Genomic DNA, 24,146 nt, shown 5'->3' on the forward strand with positions numbered 1-24,146 from the left:
TCTGCAGGCTGCCGGCGGCCCGCACCCCGGGCGGCACCTGTGGGGGACGGCACCTGTGGGGGACGGCACGGCTCCCGCACCGCACCGCACCGCACCGCACCGCACGGCCTCGCCCCCGCCCCCGCCCCCGCCTCGGCGGTCAGGCTGGAGGCCCCGCCCTCGCCCCCGGTGCCGTCCCCCGGCTGAGGCGGGCGCGGCGCCACGGCGGCTGCGCCGGGCGGGGCGGGGCCGGGCGCCCCCGGCGCTGCCAATAGGGTCGGTACAAAGTGACCTTGGCGCCGCAGCCCGCCCCCTTCCGCCGCGCCGCATCCGGGCGCTCCCCGCTGCCCCCGCCGCGCCTGCGCCGAGACGTCCCAGCCCCTCGGCTCTGAGCTGCGGCAGCCGGAGCGGGTGAGTGGCGGCTCCCCGCCATCCGCTCCCATCGCCGCCCCCGCCCGCCGCCCCCTCACCTTCTCCCTCTCTCCGCAGAGACACCGGATTGTGGCCCCCGGGACGCCGCCCGCTAAGATGTTCGCTTGCGCCAAGCTCGCTACCTCGCCCTCCCTGGTGAGTGGGGGCGGCCGGGCCCGCGGGGGCGGCCGGGCTGCAGCGGGGGCGGCGGCGGGGCTCTCGGGCCCGAACGGGCCCCCGAGCCCCACGGCAGGCCTCCGGGGCGAGCCCGTGCCGGGGGGCTGCCCGCCCGAGTGCGGAGGGGTGAGGGGGAGGGGGCGAGCGGCAGGGCCGTGTTCCCCTGCCCGCCCCCTCGGTCGGGGCCCTTGGCCAAGGTGAGGGGCCTTCCCCCGGGCGGCGGAGGGGAGGGCGGCGCGCCCGAAAGCTCTGGCGCCCGGTGCGCTCGTGCCTGGCTGTAGGTCAAACCCCAGACTGTTGCTTGTCCTGTGCAGGGCCGGGACTTTTTGCCCTTGCAGAGACATGGGACTGTCCTGCTTGAAAATGTCCTCTCTAGCTTGCGGAACGTCTGGTTTTGCGTGGTGCAGGCAAAGGTTTCCCCTGCAGGAAGAGCTTTGTGCAAGAGCCGATATGACCTTAGACTGTTGGAAGCCCAAGGACACACAGGCCGCTTGTGAAAGAGGATTCATTCATTTGTGCCTCACTAGATTTAAAAGCCTAGGTTATGCCTGTGTGTTTAACAACTTTGGAATTCATTTTGATGGCTTTTATTTTTTCATTTGAAAATCTATATTGCTGCCTGCTGATCCATCTGGCTCTTTTTGTTGTCGTTTAGGTACGTTTTCTGTCAGTATAACACATGTACAGGTTCAGTGAATGATATTGCTACTTGCAATAACATCTCCTGAAGAAAATGGTGCTATCAAATTGCATGGTGGTGTTTGCTTCTGTATAGTTTATTGTATATCTGGCTATGCAAAGATCGCTGTCATTCCAGCGAGACAAATTACTTAGTAGGTAATAGCCTTAAAATCTTACGGACTTGTATGGGAACAGCTGCAATCAAATTTTTCTCTTTTTTTTTATAGTTTTTTTTTCTCATTTTGCAGATCCGTGCTGGATCAAGAGTCTTGTACAGACCGATTTCGTCATCTGTGTTGTCTAGGCCAGAGGTCAAGAATGGAGAGGTACCTTATAAACAAAATTCTGTATCTTCCTAAATTACCTGGTGAGCCTAAATGTCCTCAACTTAGAGTTCACTTGTACTAACTCAAATACCTACAGTGTGAAACTTGCTCTAAGTGAAATACCTAATAATACTTGTTGCTGTCTTGCTGTTTCCCCTCAGAAGTCTTTCACATTTAAAGTTGATTGCTTTCAGGTGGAACAGGTAACATTCTGAAGTCTTTAACTATTAGTTACAGTTTCATCACTTGGAAGAGGATCTAGCCATTGGATCTAATACAACTTCTAAAATTGCGGAATAACACTATCGATGTGGTCATAGAAAATGGTCTGTGTCTTAATATAATGCTTTTTCATGTTTTGTTTTCTTAGGGCAACTCAGCACTTAATGGGGCCCAAAATACTGTCTCCCGGCTAGCACTTAGAGAATTCCAGACTAGTGCTATCAGCAGGGACATTGATACTGCTGCCAAATTTATTGGTGCTGGTGCTGCCACAGTAGGTGTGGCTGGTTCTGGTGCTGGTATTGGAACAGTCTTCGGTAGTCTAATCATTGGTTATGCCAGGTAATCAATCTCTCTTATAAAACTCACAAATTGCATGCAGACGTATCTTGAGACAGCACACCCAGATAAATAGAGTTGTAGTAAGGGTGATGGCACTGTAATAAAATACTTTAATAATTGCTATTAATGATAAACATGGCTAGATAGAATCATATGAAACTGTAGTGTGTTCATCAGGATGGCTCTGTTGTTAAATTCAGAACTTTGTACGCTCTTACCTGGAGAAGAGACATGAAAGAAATGAGATTGTTAGACTTGGTCAGTGTCTCAGTCACTGAAGTCCAGTGTTTCAGCCTTCTGTTCTGGAACTGAATTAAGAAATCTAGCCTGGATCTTTTCCCGTGTGAGGGGAAAAGTCCTAAAGAGAAACTGTACAAAATCTGGTAATAAGAAACATGAGTTTGTATGCCTTAGGCTTTGTAGCCAGTTGTTTAGAAATGGATACTTCTTAATTCAGTTTACTAACATATTTAGCTTTGTATCTCAGAATATGTAATTAATATTGAATGAGTAATCATTCCTTGTGGAAATCTGAAGGGGATGAGGGTGGGGATTTTATAGTAGAGATGAACTTCTTCCAGATAAGTTTACAATGTTACTGCAGTAGGAATAGTTCAAATGGTGTCGTGGAAGAGCAGAAATGATACAGGCTTTACTGAAGGTTTCATGTTCTTCATTACTCTTTCAACCACTTAAAGTCTTATTTCTTAATGAAGACTTATAAGTCCTATTGAAGACAAGCTCGCTTTCCACTTGAAGAAACATAAATGTTTTCGCTACAGAACTAAAGTCTTCTCTTTTGAATTCAGCATGAACATGTCAGTAAGAGGTTGTAGAATGTTACTTGATAGTATTGTGTTGAAGAGCTTTTTCCCTCCCACACGCTTCTTGGAGGGATAATTCATTGCATTTTTGCAACAAACTGCTGGGTATTCCTTTTTTTTTCTTTTTTTTTTTTTTCCCCTCTAGGTGGTTTCAGTTCCTGTATTTGAGAGCTGCTTAGAATGTTACGCAACATAAACTTCCTTGGAATATAGTTCTAATGCCACAGATGTGAAATAAATTTATAAACCATAGTTCTGATAGTTCCTACATGGGATGATGTAGAGAAGTCAAATTCAAAAGCATATATGAATGTACTCACAAAAACTGTGCTCATTTGGAAAAGCCATATACAATCTGCACAACCTGAATTTAGTCTTAATTGCAAACTCATTTGTCTTCAGTGAAACCCTTGCCAAAAAGTACTTTTGCTTGAATTTGTTAGATTTTCCTGTTATGGAACCTGTGGCGAGGAAATAAGAATTTCTGAGTCTGTTAGATGCATTAAACTGTATAAAAATACATCTTGCATGTAAAGATAAAAAGGTCTTACACCTTCTCTTTCTTTTAGAAATCCTTCTCTGAAGCAGCAGCTGTTCTCATATGCTATCCTGGGATTCGCCCTGTCTGAAGCTATGGGTCTCTTCTGTCTGATGGTTGCTTTCTTGATCCTATTTGCCATGTGAAAGGAGGCCTGCCTGTAATACTGGCATTGGAATGTAACTGCATTTTATGGGACTCCCAAAATGTTGGTGTTATGGAAATCGATGCTCTTTCCAAAGTCATTTCATTAAAGATAACAACTTTAACTGTCAACCTGTTGCCTGCATTTATTGTCTTTGTCACTGGGATATCTGGAAGACAGTTTCTTGTTATTCAGTCACCATGGCTTTCTCCTGATAATGACATATTGCATAGGACTTCAAACAATGACTTCAAGTCTAAACATTAATATATATATGGGCATGTCACTTGTTCATTAAAATTAGTGGCATGTCTTTGAAAGAGTAAAGGATACACAGATTAAACGTGAAAGGCTGTACTGCTGGCCTTGTTCATTTGCTTGTGTTTCAAACTTACCCAGACTTGTTCCTGTGCACAATTTGTTTTTTCTCAGGCTGGCTAAGGTGTTCTGGTACCTTGATAGAGGGAGCTAAACAGAAATCCACAAACAGTGATAGGAAAGTTCTCTTTGCGTAACATTTCAGTTATGCTATAGATTTTGATCACCATGGCAAAAATTTTCCACTTGCCTCTGACCAGTGTCCCAGCTGAACCAAACTAATGACTGTTGTAGGTTGATCCAAGGCATTTAATTTGTAGCACATTGATACTATACTCTTAGTTACTGCATTCTTGGTGTCACCTTATTAAAAAGGGAGAATTTCCAGCTTCCTCATTTTTTTAAAGTCAGCCTTGTGTTATTTCTCAAATTCTATGTAAAAGTAGTAGGATCAAAGCATTTTTAGTAAGAAAACACCTGCAGTATCAGGCTTTGCTTCTCACAGTATCTGTCCTTTAACAGTTTAAATGCATTTACAGTTCCATCTACATTTGCTGCAATTTATAGTGTGCTACTATGTACTAATGTGGTGGAGGGGTTGATAGCATCTCACATTCAGAATGTTAAATAATAGACATGGTCATTCAATGTGAGCTGAACTTTCAAAGAACACAAGCAAGCTTGTTAAAAGCTTTGTCATTTTGCTGTTAAATGTGTAATTACTGAATTAAATCTAGGAAACTACTGTAAGCTGCCTGTCCCTAGGGAAATGGAGAAATGACTAGTGGCTCTCAGATCAGTGCAAGATGCAGGTAAGGCTTTTTTTTTTTTAATCTGAATTCAAGTATCAAATTGGTGTTCATAGAGACATGATTTAGTGGTGGACTTGGCAGCGTTGTGTTAATGATTGGACTCAATCTTAAAGGTGTTTTCCCACCTAAATGATTTATGATTCATATAGCCTGACTTGGATCTAGCATGATAAGTTACTTTCCCCACATGTTCTTAGGAGAAAATAGTAATCTCAAAAGGATTAAAAATTACTGTGTAAATACAGAGAACATTCTTTTTATACATGTGAGGTGTAAGAGCATAGAATATGCAACATCTTTAAATACTCACCTCTAGCATAGTATTAGTAGTACCTTACATGACTGGGTCTGGAAGTGGGTTTTTTACTGGAGTGAGAGTAGGAGGTAAAGCATACTGCAGCCATCTTCCACGTGTTCTATGCTCACACAGTGTTCCTTTTATGAACTTGCCATTACCCATTCTCGTAAACTACTCTGTTACAGAGCTGACATACAGTGCATTTGCCCTGGATGAGAGGTAGATAATGATTACTAGAATTCTAGGCTGAAGCTCATCTGTGTACTATGGGCCTGGTAGGTGGTGGACTTTGTTCTGTTCTTTCAGTACTGTAGAGATCTCTTCAGGCATCTGTGGTGGCAATCCATATTTCTTAATATGGACTGGCTTAATTCAAGCTTCAAATTTCCGTATCACTGGGATTTGGCCAAACAAGGATCTTCAAACTTGCCTTAGTCAAGTCTAGCTCCTGCTCTGTTAATTGTACTTATTCCGGGTTTTGCATATAAAGTGGTTCTGCTGAGATGTAATTGTGTGTTTGGGGTAGAAAGGTCTGGCTATGCTATTGCTCCATAACCTCAATAAGAAAGCCACCTCAGTCACCATGAGTTACTTGAATCAGGTTTAAGTAATGACTTCTGGATTTACAGCCTGTCTTTTCCCATGTGGTTCACCCTGTCAGCAGGTACCCTTTTGCCTATGATTGGCCTTGTCTGAAAGGCAGCAGTCATCTCAGGTGACCCTGTATATGGATGTGAAGCCTGTTTATTTTAGTAGTAGCATCCACCCAAGCTCTTAGACTGGTGAACATAGGCCAAACCCACGCAAAATTGCCATTTGGTTGGCCAGTCTTGAAAGAATCGGATCTCTGTCTTACAGGTAATGACTAATCAAGGACTTTAAAAACATGGCAACAAACCTTCACAGAGAGGATTATCCTCTTTATAGACAATAAGGGGCTTAGAGTCAATGAGTGTGATGGGCAGATTTTCACATCTGAATGATCACAGGGCACGCTGACTCCCTTTCTCTGTCCTTCTAGTTTCCCTTTGAAAAAACAGCTTAGTTTCAGCGGTTACTTGAGCACTTCAACAGCTCAGTCAATTTGAGTGGTCTTAGAAAGACAAAAAATGTTCTCCGTTGTCCTAACGTGCTCACAAGAGACAACTATAAATGTGTAAAAGATTAAATGTTTTGTACCAAAAAAACTCCAACAACCCACACGAACTGTAGTGATTGGGCAGCAGCAGATCAAGGACTCTTGATCTCCTCTGTTAGGAGTTTACATCAAGAAATCTTTTTCTTCCATAGGTTAGAGAAACCAGATACAAAGTTTCATGAAGTGATACTGTAGGCTTCACTTTCCTGAAGCCTTTTTCAGTTTCTTCTGACATGGACGGTGCTGACTGTAGAGATTGTCAGCTTGTGAAAATTCATGTTGTACGTTCTCCAGATCCAAAGACTGCATTCATGTTTTACTGTTGAAGATGAAGCCAGCTGAAGCAGAGATCCTCATTGTCTCTGAATAACAGTCCTGCCTGCTGTCCTCAGAGAGTGACACGCACAATGTTATCCCAATGTATAGTGAAGGAATTTGTGTTACCAATTACTCTTCAGTTATTGCTGCAGGTAGAAGTGGTACACCCTTTCCATCCTGCTGCTTTTTCTTCTCTTTTCCTGCTTTCCCTCTGTATTACACCAGTCTCAGACTGAAGAAAGGCAAATAACTTTTTTTAGGTTTAGGGTTTTTTGTACAGCTTTAGGACTGATGCTGCTGTGTGATGGTAGAGCTGAGCCACTGAAAAATACTTGTTTCCAATACAGCTCTTAGTTGCTCTGTGAAGAAAGGAGTAAGATCTCTGTTCCTCTCTTTCTGCACTCAAATTTGAGCCCTTTGCAACATGCCTAAAGAATGATTCCACCTTTAAGTAAACTGTACTTTTATGCAGTTTATTATCCCACCTTATCTCAAAGAACTTTGCAAAGGTGCTGTACAGTGCCCATCAAAACAATTTACAAGAAATGAAATGTACCATATAGTCTTCTGCAAGTTCAGGGAAACTTAGACAAAATGTACTTTAGTGGAATTAATACTTCCTTTTTAGATGGTGGGTCTTTTTCAGTCTCGTACTTTAAGATCAGTCTCAGATTTGGAACAAGACAGCTCCAGGCACAGAAACAAATCTTCATCTGTGATTCAGAGCACATACTAGCTAAACTGTGTTGCCATACATGATTATTACATTTCCTTAATTAATCCAAGATGCTTGTAGCTCCTTCCATGTAAAATTTAGGTGATTCTCTTCATTGTACAGTGCCGGAGCAGCTTTGGTACAGCGTTAAACAAGGCGGCTGTTCAGCAGAAGCACGGCCGCCAGGCACAACCGGGGAAACCAAAGGATCATGGCCGGGACGCGGGCCCGGAGCGCTGATTATTCCAAAAGGCAGCTGTGACAGGCGCAGCAGGCGCTGTCGCTGAGCAAAGCGCTGCAGAGGTTCGGGCTCGGCCCGATTGCCGCTGCTTTCCCCCAGCGCGGCCGCCGCACCCCCCCATCCCCACCCGTGGCTGCGCGCACCCCCCAGCCGCCGCGGCTGCACCCGACGCGCTGGGCCGCGCACCGGCACCGCTCGGCGCGGCTCTGCCCGGGCGCGGCCGGTGAAGACCGCAGGTGGCCACCCCCGCGCGGGGCCCCTGGACGGGGCAGGGCGGTGCTCCTGCCCGGAATAGCGGCCGGCAGCGTAACGGGACTGGCGGTAGCGAGGAGCGCGGCCCCAGCGGGAGCGCCCGTAGTGAGGCCGTGCCCGGCCGCCCCCGCCTGCCACACCCGGGCACTCGGCGCTTCCGGCCGCCCCGCCCCCCGCCGCGCCGCCGGCCGCGCCCAATCAGCGGCGCGCACCGCCCTCCGCCCCGCCCTCCCCGCCACGTGAGCCGCACCTCCCCGCTGCCCGCGGAGATGTCAGCCGAGCTATCGCGAGAAGTGACGGAAGCCTGTGGGGGACCCGGCCTTTAATGTGCGGTTCGGCCCGCGTTCCCGGGTGAGTTTGTAAACACGAGGGCGGCGCGGCCCGGCCCGGCCCGGCGGTGGCGGCTCCTCCCTCCGCGCTGCGGCGGCGCGCGGGCGGGCGAGCGCACCGGGGTCGGAGGGGAGGGAGCGGCCCCGCTCGGCAGTAGGCGGGGGATACCCGGGAGGCAGTAACATGGCGCCGCCGCTCCTCTCCACGGCAGCCCCCTCCCCCACCGCGGCCTGCGGCTCCCGCCGCCCCTAGAGCCGGGGCGGGGCGGCCCGGCCGGCGCCGCGGAGACCGTTACCCGCTCGGAGGTAGGGGCCCTGGCGGGCGCCCCGAGGGAACGGGGCGGGGAGGCGAGGTGAGAGGGTGAAGGGGGCTGCGGCTCCCCGCGCCCCGCATCCGGAGGCGGCAGCTCCGCGGGGGCACAGCCGGTGCCTGCCCCGGGCCCGGCCCGCGGCGGGGGGCGAGAGGCGGGCGGAGGTGAGGGTGCAGCCGGGCCAGACCTTTGCGCCTCAGCTCAGCTGCAGGGAGGCCTCTCCCTGCGTCCATCTTCGGCTGGAAGGGAGCACCTGGCCCGTGCCCGGTGCCGGTGTGGAGGCTGCCGGGGAGGGTGCGGGGTGGGGGTGAGGGCAGCTTTTCCGCACCGGTGGGAGGTGCCGGCCGGCCTGGGTCTGGACCTGGGTCTGGACCTTGTGGACCAGTTGCCCCTGACTTTGCCAGTTACGTTCATTATGCCTCTCGAGTTGTCTTAATAAACAGTCTCTGAAGCTTTCACGTGAAAAAACATCACAGGCCCTTAAGCAGTGATGGCTGCATGATGCTTTAGGGATACATGTTTTATGCTACAATGCAACTTGATGTTTGGAGTTGGAGTATGCGTGTGCTGCCATGTTGCTTCTGCAGTCTTACTTGGTTTACAATCTTTCTGCATCCCTGTTCTTGCAGCATGATCCGTGACTATGTTTCCATGTCACATCTGTGCACTCTCTCATTTGCTTTTCATTAGTTGCTTTCTCCCAGAGATGTTTATCTTCAAATAGTGATACTGTCACCTGTTCCCTTGCATCAGAATGAGAAATTCTAATAAAGCTGGAAATTCCGATTCATCCACTGCTCTCCAGATAGTGACCCTGGATATGGCCAAAGTGTATTTTCTTTTCCACTTTTTAAAATAATATGTTTATTTTATTCGTGTCGTATTCTGCTCATGGCAGTAAATATCATGTCCCAAGCTCTTGCTGAGTGTAAAACCAGATAGAATTAATACAAACAGATGTTGCAGAAGTTAAGCTTGTCATACTGCTACGTTAGGTCTATGTTAGGTGCTAAATTCAGCACTAGCTAATAGGATGAGGAAGACCCTTCCTTGTCGCCCTAGTCTTGTGCAGGTGTTCTAGATGTGGTTTCTTCAGCCTTCTGCTGAAAAATAAGTTACTGTTTATTAATGGCTTCCAGTTGTAGACATAATTTCAGATGAACTACAGTCATAACTTGTTCATTGAATTCTATTAGTGTTTATAATTCTGCATTCCAGAGTAAAAATTGGAAAGTTGTCTTATTAAAAAATGAAACAATTACTTTGTCAGGCGCTGCTTGTTATATAGTACATCAAAAGAAATGTGAAATAATAGAAAACCCCGTAATGTATACATGGAATGAAGCAGCTTTTTTAAAAACACATTATGGATTTATGTTAATACTGCTATTGGCGTGCTAATACTTAATCAGCTAGTTGAACCTTTGATCTTCACAGTGTAGTTGATATTTCTATCCTGTTTTGAATTCTAGAAATATGAATGTGTTTGGTATGTCTTTTTCCAGAAACTTCTAGACTATGCAGCATCTAACATAAGGTGCTTTCAGGTCTTAAATTTGATCATATGTAACTTCAGAAGTAATTTTGGTTTTCATGCTATTTCTGTTTTGTGACAAAGTGTTGAGCAACCTGAAATATGGTGCTCTTTTGAATCTTGTTTAATTAAATTTAGGATGTATCTAGTGCCTAAAATGCTTTTTCTGTCATCAACTGTTCTTTTTTTCCTTTCACTATTAGTTAAACTTACAAATACACATTTTTAGCTCTGAGAAGTTTTACTAACTTTATAAGTTTGTACATTATTTCTAATCTCAACATTTCTATATTGTTTCTTAAAATAACCTTGAATTTCTGTATAAAAATAATATCAACTCTTTTCAAAGGAGCAAACATGTTTCAATGCTATTACCTTCTTGTTTGAAATAATGAATAGATTTCGAGTGATCATAGTCTTCCTGCATAACTTAGCAAGATTTGTTTCAAATCAATAATGTACACTCTTAAGGAGGCATTGGATATAATTTCTGATAGAAACATGAGTCAATATTTAATAATTATACAACAAAATTTTTTTTCAAGTTTATGCTGTACTCTTTCCAACTTTGTTCTGTGTCAGTTTCAGTTTAGCCTGAGAACTTTTGCATTAGCTTCAGTCAGATAGGAGCTTCTCTTCAGTAAGTTATGTCAAACAATATAGTATGTTTCCCTTTCTGGGTAAATGCTAATGGTAATTTATATTGTTGCTTACAGGAAAGAAAAAGGTCGTTTTGCTTCAATGAGAGATGGGAGCCCTGCAGTAGGATATTTATTCTATATTTAAAGATTTTTTAAAAAATTGAATTCTTGATTTTTCAGTTTTATACTTCAGGGATGCAATCTGAAAAAATGTAAAATGAAGTAACTTTTTTGTAGGCATTTTTTTGTTAATTTGTTGAAACTACTGTGGCAAAGGGAGATTGCATTTCTGATGTTTGTTAGGTTGATGACCAATGTTAAGACATTCAAACCTAGGTAAATGATCTGGGTAAGGTAAGTCCTAATATCTCTCTAAGCAAGTTGTGAAATGATCAGTGGAATATTAATCCCTGTATATTTTTTCTCTGAGATTCATTGGTGTTTCACTTATCTGCAAGAGCTGTATTCACACAGCATGAGTCTCCAGTAAGTCAAAGAAAGATCAAGGCGCCTCTGAAAAATACTTAAGCCAGGGCATTGACTTAGGAGCTGCCATATCCAGCCAAGAGGAAGCGTTAGGACTAAGGATCTTTCTTTATTCCCATTAGTGCTTGCTCTTTACCAGAAACGTACCCTGGTGTGGAAAAAGCCTGCTCTTTCAGCAAAGCTGAAGTAACTTAATTGCTTCTTTTCTGTAGGTGTTGCTATCTGTCCAGCTAGCTTTCTTGTTCTTACTTGAAATTAAGTCAATTGACCTTGCTTCTTGCATCTTTTCTTCTTGTCCAGATGCTTTCCCCTTTATAGAATCTTAGACAAACCATGGAAGGTATGGAATTAGCTTTAGACATCAGTTGCAAACAGTTAACTGATAACATCAGGAAAAAGTGCCCAACATTTGACTTTTTTGAAGAAAAAAATCTGAGCATTATGCTATAGGTATTACAGTCTTCCTTATTCTTCCCCAGAACTCTCTATGTGTCTTCTAGGAAGTAGCACAACCATTCTATTAAGCAGTGAAGTATGAAGAAGGAGCTCTTGTTTTCCTGTTCACCAGGTTTTGAGGTTTATAACCTTTACATATTATGGACTATGGCCTATTGTGTTCTTGCAGGATCTACTGAGCTGCTTTCTGGAGATTCCATTTTTATGAGGAGGAATATTTTTTTTTTTCTTCTCCATTCTCATCGTGCAATTTTATTTTTTAGGAATGCTGAAATCTACAGCATTACACAAGTATAGTCAGCCAGCCACTTCTGAAAGTGGACTCTAATGATCAAGTATTAATTATACACTTTTGCTTCATCTTTCTTCTTTTGCTTTACAGGAAACTGAAAAAATAGCTGTTCCAGTTCCTCCGGGTAAGTGGAGCAATGATTTTTTTTCCCTCTAAAATACAATTTTTGGGGGTTTTATTTATTTATATTACTACTTATTATGTGGTGTATTCTACATACTACTGATTTTTACAGAAAGCAAAACTTGCAGGTCTGCCTATACAGAAAATTGTGGAAATAAAGATAGGTTCAAATGTGGGAGGTGATTAAATCTATGCTGTGCAATGCTACATGCAAGTATTGAAAGTATAAAAGGTGCCTTGTTCATTGTGATTTGTGTTGATTTGTTCGGTTGCATGAGAAAGACTTTTAATTTTGAAGTGTTTACATTTGGAAAACAAAGGTAGCTATTTCCCTGCCCTCCTCCCCACACCCCACACCCCACACACACACCCCCCCCCCCCCCCCCCGCCTTATCTATAGAAGCATGTCTGTTAAATTCTTGTATGGAGCCAATCAAAACACTAAATTCATCTCTTCAGGTAACCATTAAGAGAATGTGATTCTTTACTGTGGCAAATATACTCAGTCACTTTAGTTTGAAAAAGTATGCATCTCAAGTAGAACTCTTAAAGTTGATAAAGACTGAAAGATTTTGACCTTGCCCTTTTATGCTTCAGTTTTCTATTATAAAATGAAGCTTTAAAGTAAAATCTTAAAAATCTGTTACTACCTAAAACAGTTACACACTATGATGAGATCTACAGAAAAGCTTACCAAGAGTTAATAATTCTGTATACAGTAAGTATTTGTATCTTGCAGTAAAGGATCAAATGTAAAGAATAAAAGGAAATGTGGAATAGACATGATTGGTCTTGAAGAAATGTAAACATCCGTAGGAAAATAGATCACTGATACTGTAACTTAAGCACTTGGTAATGTATAGACACAGGAGAGAGTAGATGCTGATGGGCGACTGTAATTCTGACCTATCTCAATGGCCTAATACTCTTTTTGTCCAACTTCCATTTCAAACCAGAACGTACAGTTGTTTCTTGGAGCCGCACCTGTGTCTAGCTGCAAAACATGGGTCCGCATCACGTGTAAGCAGTAGTAGGTAAATCAGCTACTACTGCAGCTGGCAGGCTGTCAGATTGTCCTGTATGGACTGTCCAGTTTAGGGGGTGACGGACCTGTGAGAGTGTGCATCTCTTCTTTATCGGTGTCCAGTACGGGGATGCTGACATTGAAAAGTTGTACAGTTTTCTTCCCAGCACGTGTGTCCCCCGTGCCCCCTCCCCCATGTTTATAGTTGTCTGTCTTTTCTGTGTTCAGTTCAGGCTGTTTTCCTCTATGCTGTTTGTATCAGCCCCGACGTTACAGGAGGGGCAGTCTCTGTATTGCTACAGTGCTTAGAATAAGTAATTATGGGTAAGACTGCACAGCACATGAGCAGGTTAGTGCAAAGGGGTCTTTCGGCTTACAGCGTGCTCTATACAGGTTAAGTGTTCAGAGGGTTTAGCTACAAGCCTGATGAATACTACGTATGCGTGAAGAATGATTGTTTTTCAGCAAATCTGGAGAGGTTTTTGTAAGGATTATAAATATGTATACATTTTAAATAAGTGTTTAAATGTTTAACCAAAAAAAAAATATTTGAAATGAGGTGTTAGTTGTGTTTTCCGTGCTACTGTATGTGGGGGATTAAGAGAAAACAAAAGAACCTTTACCAGTAAAACAAGCCAACAAGACATTGCCTAAGTCAGTGTATGATTCTTTTATTTTACAAATTGTGTACAGGAAGGTAATAGTTTCAAGAAAGTGTACCTAAGATGTTTAATTAAAACCTTATAAAAACATACAAATAATTGTTGAAGCTATTTTTGTAGCACTTTTAGATAAACATTACTGTGATGTTTTATTGCAACATCTTCATTTTTTGAATAAGCACACTGTCCTAAATATTAGTAAATTGCTTGCAAACCTGTTTTTATTTCTCTGTATTAATATATATTTTAAACGTGTGTATACTTATTTGTATATTTTACTGTATGGTTTGCTTTCCAAAAGTGATTAAAGAGCCTTATGACATTTTAAATAGGCATGATGTGAAAATATTTTACCTTTGCATTGAAAGTATGAAACAAACACCAAAAAAGAGAGATTACACTCTGATTTAAGTACCAAAGTTGATTATGCTGCCGAGACTATTTCATGAGTTTCTCATATTCAGCTCTGATCCTATTTTTCAGTGTGACTCAAAGAATTCTGTGTATGGGTTTCTTTATACTACTGAAAGGAATTTAGGGTTGGAAAGCTTACAGAAGAAAGTTGCAGTTCAGTGGACTGTAGTAAGAATCATTTCACTGAACAACTGTTCCATTTATCTGAAGAGATAATTTAAGGCTGGAGTTTCAAGTTCAGATTGGATTGCTTTAGGAACCATCTCTTTTCTGTGGGACAGGGTGTTTGCTGTTGCCCGGGTACAATCCAAGGTGGCTATAATTCATTTCTAGCAATTGGGTTAGCAGTTTACATATTTTATTTCTCATTTGGTTGGGTGAGTAACATTTTCATCAAGATGGCATTTGAATTGCTGTTTTGGTTTTCAGAGGAAGAGTATTTTCTAAATTCTTCTTTCTTACTGTGATATTCTCTCTTGGAGCAGTCTCCAGTAGCCTTTTGAAATCAGAGTGGCAATCACAGACTTCTTTTCTGAAAAGAAGGAAAAGAGGCGAAGGATGGGGTTTGTTTGTTTTCCCTAGCAGGCAACAGTTTTAGTTGTTGGGCTGTAAAGGTAACCATGCTAAGTCTTCTAAAGTTGTCAGAACTTTACCTGTGTTTGAATTGTCTTTTGCTGTTGTTCACCTCTGTTTCTAGCTATGACATCTTTATGGTATACTTCAAATTTCAGAGTTATCTTGGATTGCTCAAAATTCCATCCATTGAAATTTTGAGTGTCTCCAAGGATGGAAGTTGAACAGTCCACTGGGCAACCTGTTCCAGTGTTCAGCTGCCCTCACTGTGTGACTTTCTGTAGTTTTTTGGTATTCCCCACTTCCCCCCTCCCCTTATACTTGCTCTTAGCTTTCTTGGCATGGCTTGCGAACGTAGCATCTCATCATTCTGTTGTACACTGGCCAGAGTCTGGATCTGTCTTCCCTCTAACAATACATTAGGTAGTGTTAAGACAGCAAGTAGATCCTTCCTTAGTCTTCCTTCTCCATGCTGAACCAACTTTGCTTCCTGATACTCCTCTTGTCTTTAATAGTCGAGCCTCCAGCCTGTTCTGGTGAGGCCTCTGCTGGTTTCTTTTCAGTTTGTCGTCTGTCTTGAGGGGCTCAAAACTGGCCACAGCACTCCAGCTGTGGCCTCAGGAATGCCAGATAAAGGAGAATAATCACTTCCCTTCATCTGGCTGCTATGCTTTTGCTAATTTAGCCCAGTAGGCTGTTAGCTTTCAATGCTGCAAGCGACATGTTGCTGAATCGTGTTCAGTTTGTTGTCCACCAGGAGTTACATATTCTGCCCCAAAGCTGCTTGACAGTCAGTTGGCTCTCAGCCTACACTGTTGCATGGAGTTATTTCGTTCTAGGTGCAAGCTTTGCATTTGTCTTTGTAATAGGTAAATACAATCCTTACCAATTTGGCTACACTAAGGAATGTGAGCCCTTTGTTTTCCTATCCTATCAGATCCAGTTTCAGTGTGGATTTATACTGTCCGAGGTCTTGCTGGAATGCATGAGTGAACTTCTTTTCTCTTTTAAGTGCAAAAATTTCAGTGCTTCAGGATACTTTTTATTCTTCAGATGTTAGCTGGAATCCCTGTACAAGGCATTGCCTCACAAATTCCTTGTGGCCTGCAGTCAAATAAAGATCAGGAAATTAAGTTATCTCCAACTTTTTTCCAGTAAGCTTTCCAGGAGGACAGCTCTTTTTTTTTGGCCAGGATTGATTTGTAGTATATAAATCAGGCATTCATAATTCACAGGCTTCACAAACCAAAACATGAAACCAGATGATGACTTCATATGCAAATATGCGTTTTGGTAATATTCCTTTCGAAGAGAAGATGAGCAGACTTGAAAAATTGATCTTTACAGCTTATGACCTAAGGAAAATGCTAACAGCATGGATGGAGTAGATTTTATGGCTGATAATATACACGTGTCAAAAACTGACAACAAGCTATAATGAGTGGAAAAAATGCCCTACATGCACTTTTGTTAATCAAAATCTTCATCCTTTGAATAAAAAAAACCCCAAAAACAAACAAAAAAAAACACCCAGAATTGTTTCTTACACCTTCAGACATTACTGGTACGGATGTAACTCTTCTGCTTATAATATGTATCCATATGTGCATATTGTAGCCATATATAACTATATGGTGCTCTGTGATCAAGATTTAACAAAGCAAATTTCTTTTGAGATCTAAAGGAGACTTGAGTCTGTTAGTTTTGAACTTGCATTTAAAAAGTGACTGTTGCATACCTGAACAAGGATTGCCTTTAAGTTGTTGAAGTTCCGGATAATATAAGGATGTAATCCTAAATCTTCATTGATAAAGGTCTTATTTTTTACCCTGAAGCCTCCATCATGAGTATTCAGACTTGCCTGTAACCTTGTTGGTTACAAGTTAGCTACCAACTCTTTATTGGTGACAGTAACAAGTTCATAGTTCGAACGTTTCAAGAAATATTTCATCCCCTCAGAAACCTGAGACAGGTTATGAATGCTTTACAAAGAACAGCAGAATGATCTTCATCCCTTATTTTCTTTGGCATCCTTTCTTTGGGATGCAAATGTTTTCCTGAGTTGTTAGTGCCAAAGACTAAATTTTCTGGCAGCCATTCATCTCTTCTTGGCTTGTGATCTCAGCTCTGTATCCTCGTTCTGTTGAACTTATATATTTAGAAGTTACACTTTGGAATCTCCTCTATTCCATGGTTTGCTGCTTTGATATTTGGTGCCCATGACCAAGGACACTGGGATCTCCTTCTCCTTGAAGTAATATCCACAAACTCTATACAGTAGTCTTTTACTGTACAGGTGCAGGCAAAAGGATCAGGTAATGTGTTCCTTACAGATCTCTGAGGTATTCTTAAATTATTTGCTTGCACTTAATTGATTTGTCTTGTGTCTAGTGCTAAATGTTATACCTGAAGTATACATTCTTAGGACGGTCAGTTTTAGAAGCCTTACAACTTTTCATGACCAGCCTGTTGGGGAGAGATGGATTTATTCTGCTTATGTTCTTTAATCATAAAGACATGTTTATTCATCTTTATTTGCCTCATCAAGCTAAGCAGTGTTCAGAACTAACATTGTTAGGTCTCAGTACAAATACTTATATTTAAAGATGAATGTATTTCCTCCAGAGTAAAGGCCACAGATGCCATAACTAATTAGAGGATGTATTGAAGTAAACCATTTCTTTGAAAAACTGTTGTTTCATGGGTGAATAGTGGGCATTGTATCATTTATCTTTACAAAATCATGTATTATTACATGTTTAATATGCATAGTAATTAGTATCTTCTTTCAATTACAGTTCATTGCCATGAAAAGGAGGATATGATAGTTTGCCCTATGAAACAGGTTTATATGTGAAATCTGGCAGGTATGTGTATTAGTATGTGGGGTGAGCATGGAAAACAGCACAAAAATCTTATCTCTTCTTTTTAAAATATATTTTAGCCTGCTGGTAGTTCAGTTGTATAGCTGAAGCATTACTAATGTATATGGTTTTGTAGTTAAATTTATAACAGCTTATGTAAAGGTCTATCTGCTGACTTATCTTTAAAGATTATGAAAAGACTAAGGAATCAACCACCTTTTCTCATCTGTTGGCACTGTATCCTTGATTACTTGGTATTGTCCGCTGCTTTGTTCTTTTTTTAGTTGTGGGAATTGGATCATTATTACAATGTATTTTTATTTCAGTAATTAGTTATCATAACAAGTTACGTACCAATGTTTGCCTTTCACATTGAGATGTATGTTCAAAACCTGCTATGTGTCTATTGGGTTTTGTGTAGATTCCTGACAGAGCTTGGAGTTCAGACTCTACTTGAATCCTGCATGTTTATATTCTTAGTGTAGCCAGAAGGCAGAAATTCTTGCCCATGAAATATTAAAATATCCTGTGGATGTTTATGTATTGATTACCTGTTGCAATATTTGTAAAATTTGTTTTAATTCTCATTTTAATATAGGTAGCACAACGACCTGTGGAATATGAGTGATGACAAACCCTTTTTATGCACTGCCCCTGGATGTGGCCAGGTAATGGTCTGACTTGAAGTTACCAACACTGATCAGATAAAAGTAAAACAGTGAAACTTATTTCTAGGGATTGAAGAAAAGGGGATTTATGATAATTGGTAGTAAATACCTGTTTTGCTGAAAAAGCAGGCGACAGCAAGAATATGTAGCGTTTTGTGTTTATTCAGAAAATGCTATCCATAGAAGAAAAAAACCTCATTAAATTACCCATTCTGAGCTGAAAACAATTTTGTTAGCCATGATTTACTTGCTTTCATTAAAAAAATAAATAAATCAAGAAGCATCCCGATTTGTGTCAGTTAACCTGTATTTCTCAGAATATTTCAGTTAGTGGGGACCTCATTATGAAGCTTGCTTGTCACTAATCCACCACTATGGTGACTGCAAATATTTAATGGCATAATTTTTGTTTATGTATATTTTTGTGTATAGGAAGATGCGAACAGTATGCATGCTACAAAATAACTTTCAGTTCCTATTGTAGTTGTAATATATTCTATTAAATAGCATTATTAGATACAGAGGTGAATGTGAGCAGAAAAGTAAAAAATCAAGTGTTTTAGCAGATGGTTGCTTAAAAGGAAGCTGTCTTAACACTTTTAATTTCATAACCTGAAAATAAATAAATTTGCATTATCTGCTGCATGAGATGGACATCCGTGCATCCTTTATATAGAATTAATTTCTCAAACAAACTGAAATTTTTCATTATATTACCTCTGCTGCCTCTGTAGAATTGATTTCTTAAACTATTTTTTCCATGATATTAGTACACTTGGCTTTATTGGATTTGTAGTTCAAAATATTTTCATTTTTATTCTGAAAACTTAGGTTTTATGGTGAAAGACAGCATTAATGTTACATTAATGGAGCCTTCTGTATTTAAAGCAGAAAAAGACTTAAGATTTCTGATTATGTCTAGTATGTTCAAAGACATCAAAAGTAACAGAAGAGGACTGCCTTCTCCTAAGCAACATATTTGTCCCCATCCTATTTGAATCTCATTTTGATGTAAGCTGTTAGAAGTGTTTTGGCACCTAAATCTCATAAAGATGCATCATTGGGCTACAGTAATCCTTGATTCCATTAAAGGAGAAAAGTTCATGTCCCTGAAAATGGGCAAGGCTTCTCCCGATGCTAGCTCATAGAGTAAAACTGAGAGAGGGAGTTAGGATCTGGAGATCCGGTTCCCTCTGCAGGAACCTGTCCATCACGTAGCAGGAACAGAAAGGTGTACTTAAATGCCTTAGTGTGATAGAATGCCAAAGGTTCTGGCTTGTGCTGTATGTAGAGATAAGGCATGGGAGCTATGGAGAGCTGGATGTTTGGAACCATTGGCAACATTTCTAACAAAAAAAAAAGTGCCTGGCATCTATCACCCTATCTTTCAGTGATCCTGCATTTTTTATTTCCCCCTGAGCTCCACATATACGTGTCCTTTCTCACAGAAATACTCTGGATGACTGTACTCTGAGGTCAACTAAATTGTCTCTGTTGTTTTCTGAGAGATGACACTTAGTGTGTATCTGTTATAAGATATATGTGGAGTGACATATTATTGAGGAATAATCAGAAATATAATTTGGGACTCAGATGTTCCCAAAGAAAAGTTAGAATTTGGATCTTTTGTAAAATGTATTCTTTGTAGGAAACCTGCATCTTGGGAAACATTTCCTTAGATTATCTCAATTGAAACACTAACTTCACCCACTATTACAGATGCATAGCAAATTTCAAGTTAGTAAAAGCAAGAATACCTATTTTACAGCATCTAGTTTGTCTGCTTACTGCTTTTTTTATAGAATGTACCCCAGATTTGGGGAGAAGTATGCACAAAACTGGCATAGTTCTGAAAACTTGAGAGATTTTAAAAATTTTAATAAATTGAGTTCATTCACAGCTCTTCAGTTGTATGACATTGTTCCAGTGTCCCATTCAGTCTGCCTCTTATTTTATATAGTAAATGGTCAGGGGCAGGAGCTATACTTTATTTTTATGCTATTAAATACAGTGAAGACTGTGTGATTACAGTTAGTTCTCATTATTCTGATAATACATGCAATACAGAAATCAAATAATTGTAATCAATTACTAAACATTGTCAAGATCCATTAGTATAGCAAATAGCTGTTTACTAATGGTTGGTGAAGTCTGCAGCACTCTGAAATTTTATCTTGGACTTTTGATGAATGCAGGTACTTATACTATCATTTCCTTGATATCGTTACTATTTAGTTACTGTGAACATCATCTGAGTTTTATAATATTTATGCTTGGTACTGTGGACCAAGGAAGAAAATATATTTGCCAAAGAAGGTTGTCTGCTAATGTAGTAGTGATAGTTTCACATACTGTAAAAATCACTTTCTGTAGAATTGCATTTACTTTGTTCACACTCAAAATTACAACTGTGTCTTAAAACTTTCTGCTGCAGCGTTTTACCAATGAGGATCATTTGGCTGTCCATAAACATAAACATGAGATGACACTGAAATTTGGTCCGGCTCGTAATGATAGTGTCATTGTGGCTGGTTAGTATATAACTTTATAATTAGTTTATTCACTTTTCTGCTGGAATGGGCATACGTTTTATGTATTTTCTGTACATAATGCATAGACTTATATTAAGAGAATATGAAACTTTTTCTTCACTGTAGCTGTTTGCAATGTGTGCTTAGGCAATATTTTCTTAGATAATCAGCTTTTGTCAGAATTTGAAGCCAGTATTATCCTCCATAAGTAATTTTTATTTGGATCTGATACATAATTAAATATTTTTCAATTTTCAATACTTTTAACAATTGATTAAATTATGTAATAAGTATTCAGTAAGAACACACACTAATAAAGGCTATGTTTTGCAGGATCTGTAACTAGATTAAACTGTATTTAAGTTTTAATTATTCATTGATATTACTTGTCTCAAAATTTAACATAATAGTGTTTTTTACATGCTATGGTGACATTAGAAGAATGAATTGGTGATTATTCTTAAAATGGGATAGTAGAAGAAAGATAACATTTTTTTGGTGTAATTTTGGCTTAAGGTCAAAATACTTTTACTGTATTTCCACCTGAATGCATGGTATGCCCTTGGTCAGTTGTAACTAACTTTGTTTGTCCACAATCAGAAGTTATCGCCAACAGATGATTGATCTCATTATAAATTTCAAAGTTCTTGAGTGAAGACAGCACTTGCTAGTTATTCTGAAGTTATAGTCAGACTTGTTTTTTCAGTGGTGGAACAGCCTAAATGAACTTCACAAAGGCTTTCAGACATTTTATGAATTTTTTTTTCCTTTTAAGTGACTATTTTGTTAGGATGAGCAGACAAAAAAAATTGTTACCCTTTAACCAGCATACTTTTAAAAATTCTAAATGTGATCCCTGGCAATTACACTGTTAAGAAAGGGGACCTGTCAAATAATCAGGTATTTGGGAATGAAACTATGGCAGTGTCTGTCTTTTTGCAGCTGCATTCCAGTGTATGAACTGTTAGCGGTGAATGCCAGTTTAAGTTCGTAAGGCACACATAATACCACTTTACAGTATTTTAAATGCAGATAACTTTTTGGCAAATGTGGTTTATTGTGACCTGGTAATAATAGTGTAATAAGGGGAATTTACACAGTACCGAAAACTTTATAGAAAGACATCTTTGAAACTGCTTCATGCAGTAGTTGCCCAGATTCCAGAAGCCTTATGATTCCAGTTTGACTATACAGGCATCGCAGGAGTCAATGTCATCGCACTTGAAAGACATCACTGTTGTTTTCACAATACGAGAAGCAGCAAACTGCCCGTTGAGCAGTGCACTTTTGTCTATCTGCACACACACCCCCCCACCCCCCCACCCCCCATTTTTAATTAAAGCCTTCGTGTAGGCCTGATCTTTATTTGAAAACAGAGCCAGCTTCCTTACTGAAATGATATGCTTAGGCACTTGAGAGTAGCTCCCTCTGGTTTCTGGCCACAGACGAAGAACCGCTTTGCTACCCTCCCAGAACTGTCCGGGAGTGAGTGGTTTGCAGACTTGGGTTGCTTGTCTCCGGCAGGTGGAGCATGCCTTCTGGTTGGCCTCCTGTGAGGCGGAAAGGAGCCTGCTTGCAAGGCCTAAAAGAGTTTTTAATCACGTTGCTTCCCTCTGTTTGCTTTTATTCTGAAAAATATTTATAAGTAAGTTCATTAATGGTATTTTAAAAATAAAATTGTGGGGGTTTTATACACTTCATTTCAGATCAGACACCAACACCAACTCGATTCTTGAAGAACTGTGAAGAAGTGGGCTTGTTCAATGAATTAGCAAGTCCTTTTGAAAATGAGTTTAAAAAGGCTTCTGAAGATGACATTAAGAAAGTATGTTCAAAAACTTTTTCTTCTCAGAGCTTCTACTTTTTTTATATCAGAAATTCCATTAGAAAAGCAAACTTTGGATTTATATATTTCCTTCTAAACTATACTGGTAATTGTTTGCCACCTGCTTATATATGTTGTATGGAGAGAATACAAATCGAAGATTCCTCTTCTGAAGTTTAGTTTACCTGATTAATTTTGCATAGTTAGCATAGACAATGGGACACATTGTCTTTGTCTTAATTCTGTGTCTAATCTATATCTGTTGAAGTTAATCATTGGCTTTGATTGGAATTTCATTAGGCCCTAAATAAGCAAAAAAAAATGTCTGAAAAGTAAAGAGGTTTTGCAGAAAGAAAAACATGTTCAAGAAACCAATGTGGAAAGAATAGTAAGTGTCAGTAATCGGGTTATAATTACATTCATTATGTGTTGAAATCACTTTTGCCTAGAAATCACAACCTAAACACCTACTTTTTTTCATGTACAGACTGAAATATAAGAAAAATTTGGACTCTTATCTGTTTAGCAGTTTAGCAACTTCATGTTTTTATGAGGAACTTTCCGTACATTTAAATGTGGTTTCTTCTATTTATTTTAATACTTCCCAGTTATAACTGGTTAAGGGCCCAAACATTTAAACACTTCTGCAAATGAAATTTTGTTCAATGCCCTCTTTGAGTAGTTTTGCCTTTGGTTGATTACCTGGTTGACTCATAGACACTGATAGAAAGCAAAACTTTATACTTACATCTGCAGATCTTGCAGAATCAGTATCTGCATTTTCTTTGTTTCAGTAAAGATTTTAATAGGTACTTTTGAATAGGATGGAGTATTATCCATTCCTGACAAAGCCTCACCCTTGCTTTGTTACCACAGCTGTATCAAATAATGATTTTTTTTTTTTTAATTGGTGTATGCTAACTGTTCTTAAAACACCACATACGATAATACCAATTCTGGATTTTCTAGTATTGTATTTTCTGTGCAATTCACCACTGCCTTGGAGGAGGTTATATTGCAAAATATTGTAAACATTTTAACAATAACTTTAATTGATAATAATATTCCAAGCTGCCCTCTGTGTTATGAGAAGGAACACAGTCTTGCCATATTTCTGTTTGATCAATATATGTAAGCAGTCATGGTGGAAAAATTTACTGTAATAGCACACTTTCTAGGGCGTTGATAGTTTCCTTTTTTTCTGTAGTATTTCATATTCAGATGTGGTATGAAACACTTGTAACGGTCTTCCATGCCCACTAGTAATCTATTCTGTAGGAAAACCAGGAATTGAATTGAAAAAAAAGCATTTGGAAGAATGTAAATAGGAGATGAGCTTTGGGGGAAGTTTCTTAAAGTATTTGGATAGCAGACTAGACAGGAGTATAGTCTTCTAAATCTCTGGTATTGCTTTAAGTATTTTTGTAGCTTAATTTCTTTGTGGCTTTCAGATGTCCTGGTGGATTTTCTCTGTGTAGTAATATTAAACTTGCTTTTTTCATAATGATTTGCTGCAATAAGTTTGAAGTAATTGTCCACAGCAGTTTGCTTAATTTGGAAATGTAATTAGGATTTTGTGCTTTGTGACATGATACAGTAATTCATGGGAGGGTAATACCTTCTTTTAGCTGTAATTTTTAAGTGTAGCACAGTCCTTCCTCAGCTATAATTTTCCG

General features: G+C 40.4%; 2 protein-coding genes across 7 annotated transcripts in view; both read left to right on the plus strand.

Moving 5' to 3' along the window:
* The first annotated feature begins 234 nt into the window (after positions 1–234).
* On the plus strand, positions 235–3,776 carry ATP5MC3 (ATP synthase membrane subunit c locus 3). Its single transcript, XM_055717650.1, has 5 exons — positions 235–390; positions 469–546; positions 1,497–1,574; positions 1,945–2,138; positions 3,532–3,776. The coding sequence occupies exons 2-5, from the start codon at positions 508–510 to the stop codon at positions 3,644–3,646; spliced, it is 426 nt and encodes a 141-aa protein (XP_055573625.1). The 5' UTR covers positions 235–390; positions 469–507; the 3' UTR covers positions 3,647–3,776.
* A 4,191-nt stretch (positions 3,777–7,967) lies between these two features.
* The window catches only part of ATF2 (activating transcription factor 2), a 52,117-nt gene continuing 35,938 nt past the window's right edge, over positions 7,968–24,146 (plus strand). For 3 of the 6 annotated variants that reach the window (XR_008733428.1, XM_055717645.1, XM_055717647.1), the window contains exons 1-6: positions 7,968–8,088; positions 11,877–11,910; positions 17,381–17,449; positions 18,045–18,114; positions 20,549–20,645; positions 22,352–22,470. Coding sequence is in view for 5 of the 6 variants with exons in the window: in XM_055717645.1 (XP_055573620.1) it covers positions 18,067–18,114; positions 20,549–20,645; positions 22,352–22,470 (264 nt within the window). In the remaining variant the exon portion in view is untranslated. Of the gene's footprint in view, positions 8,089–8,235; positions 8,373–11,876; positions 11,911–17,380; positions 17,450–18,044; positions 18,115–20,548; positions 20,646–22,351; positions 22,471–24,146 lie in introns of those variants that run through there. The other 3 variants (XM_055717648.1, XM_055717649.1, XM_055717646.1) reach the window with 2 other exon arrangements.

This window comes from Falco cherrug, chromosome 8 (genome assembly GCF_023634085.1).
Source record: "Falco cherrug isolate bFalChe1 chromosome 8, bFalChe1.pri, whole genome shotgun sequence".
NCBI lineage: Eukaryota > Metazoa > Chordata > Aves > Falconiformes > Falconidae > Falco > Falco cherrug.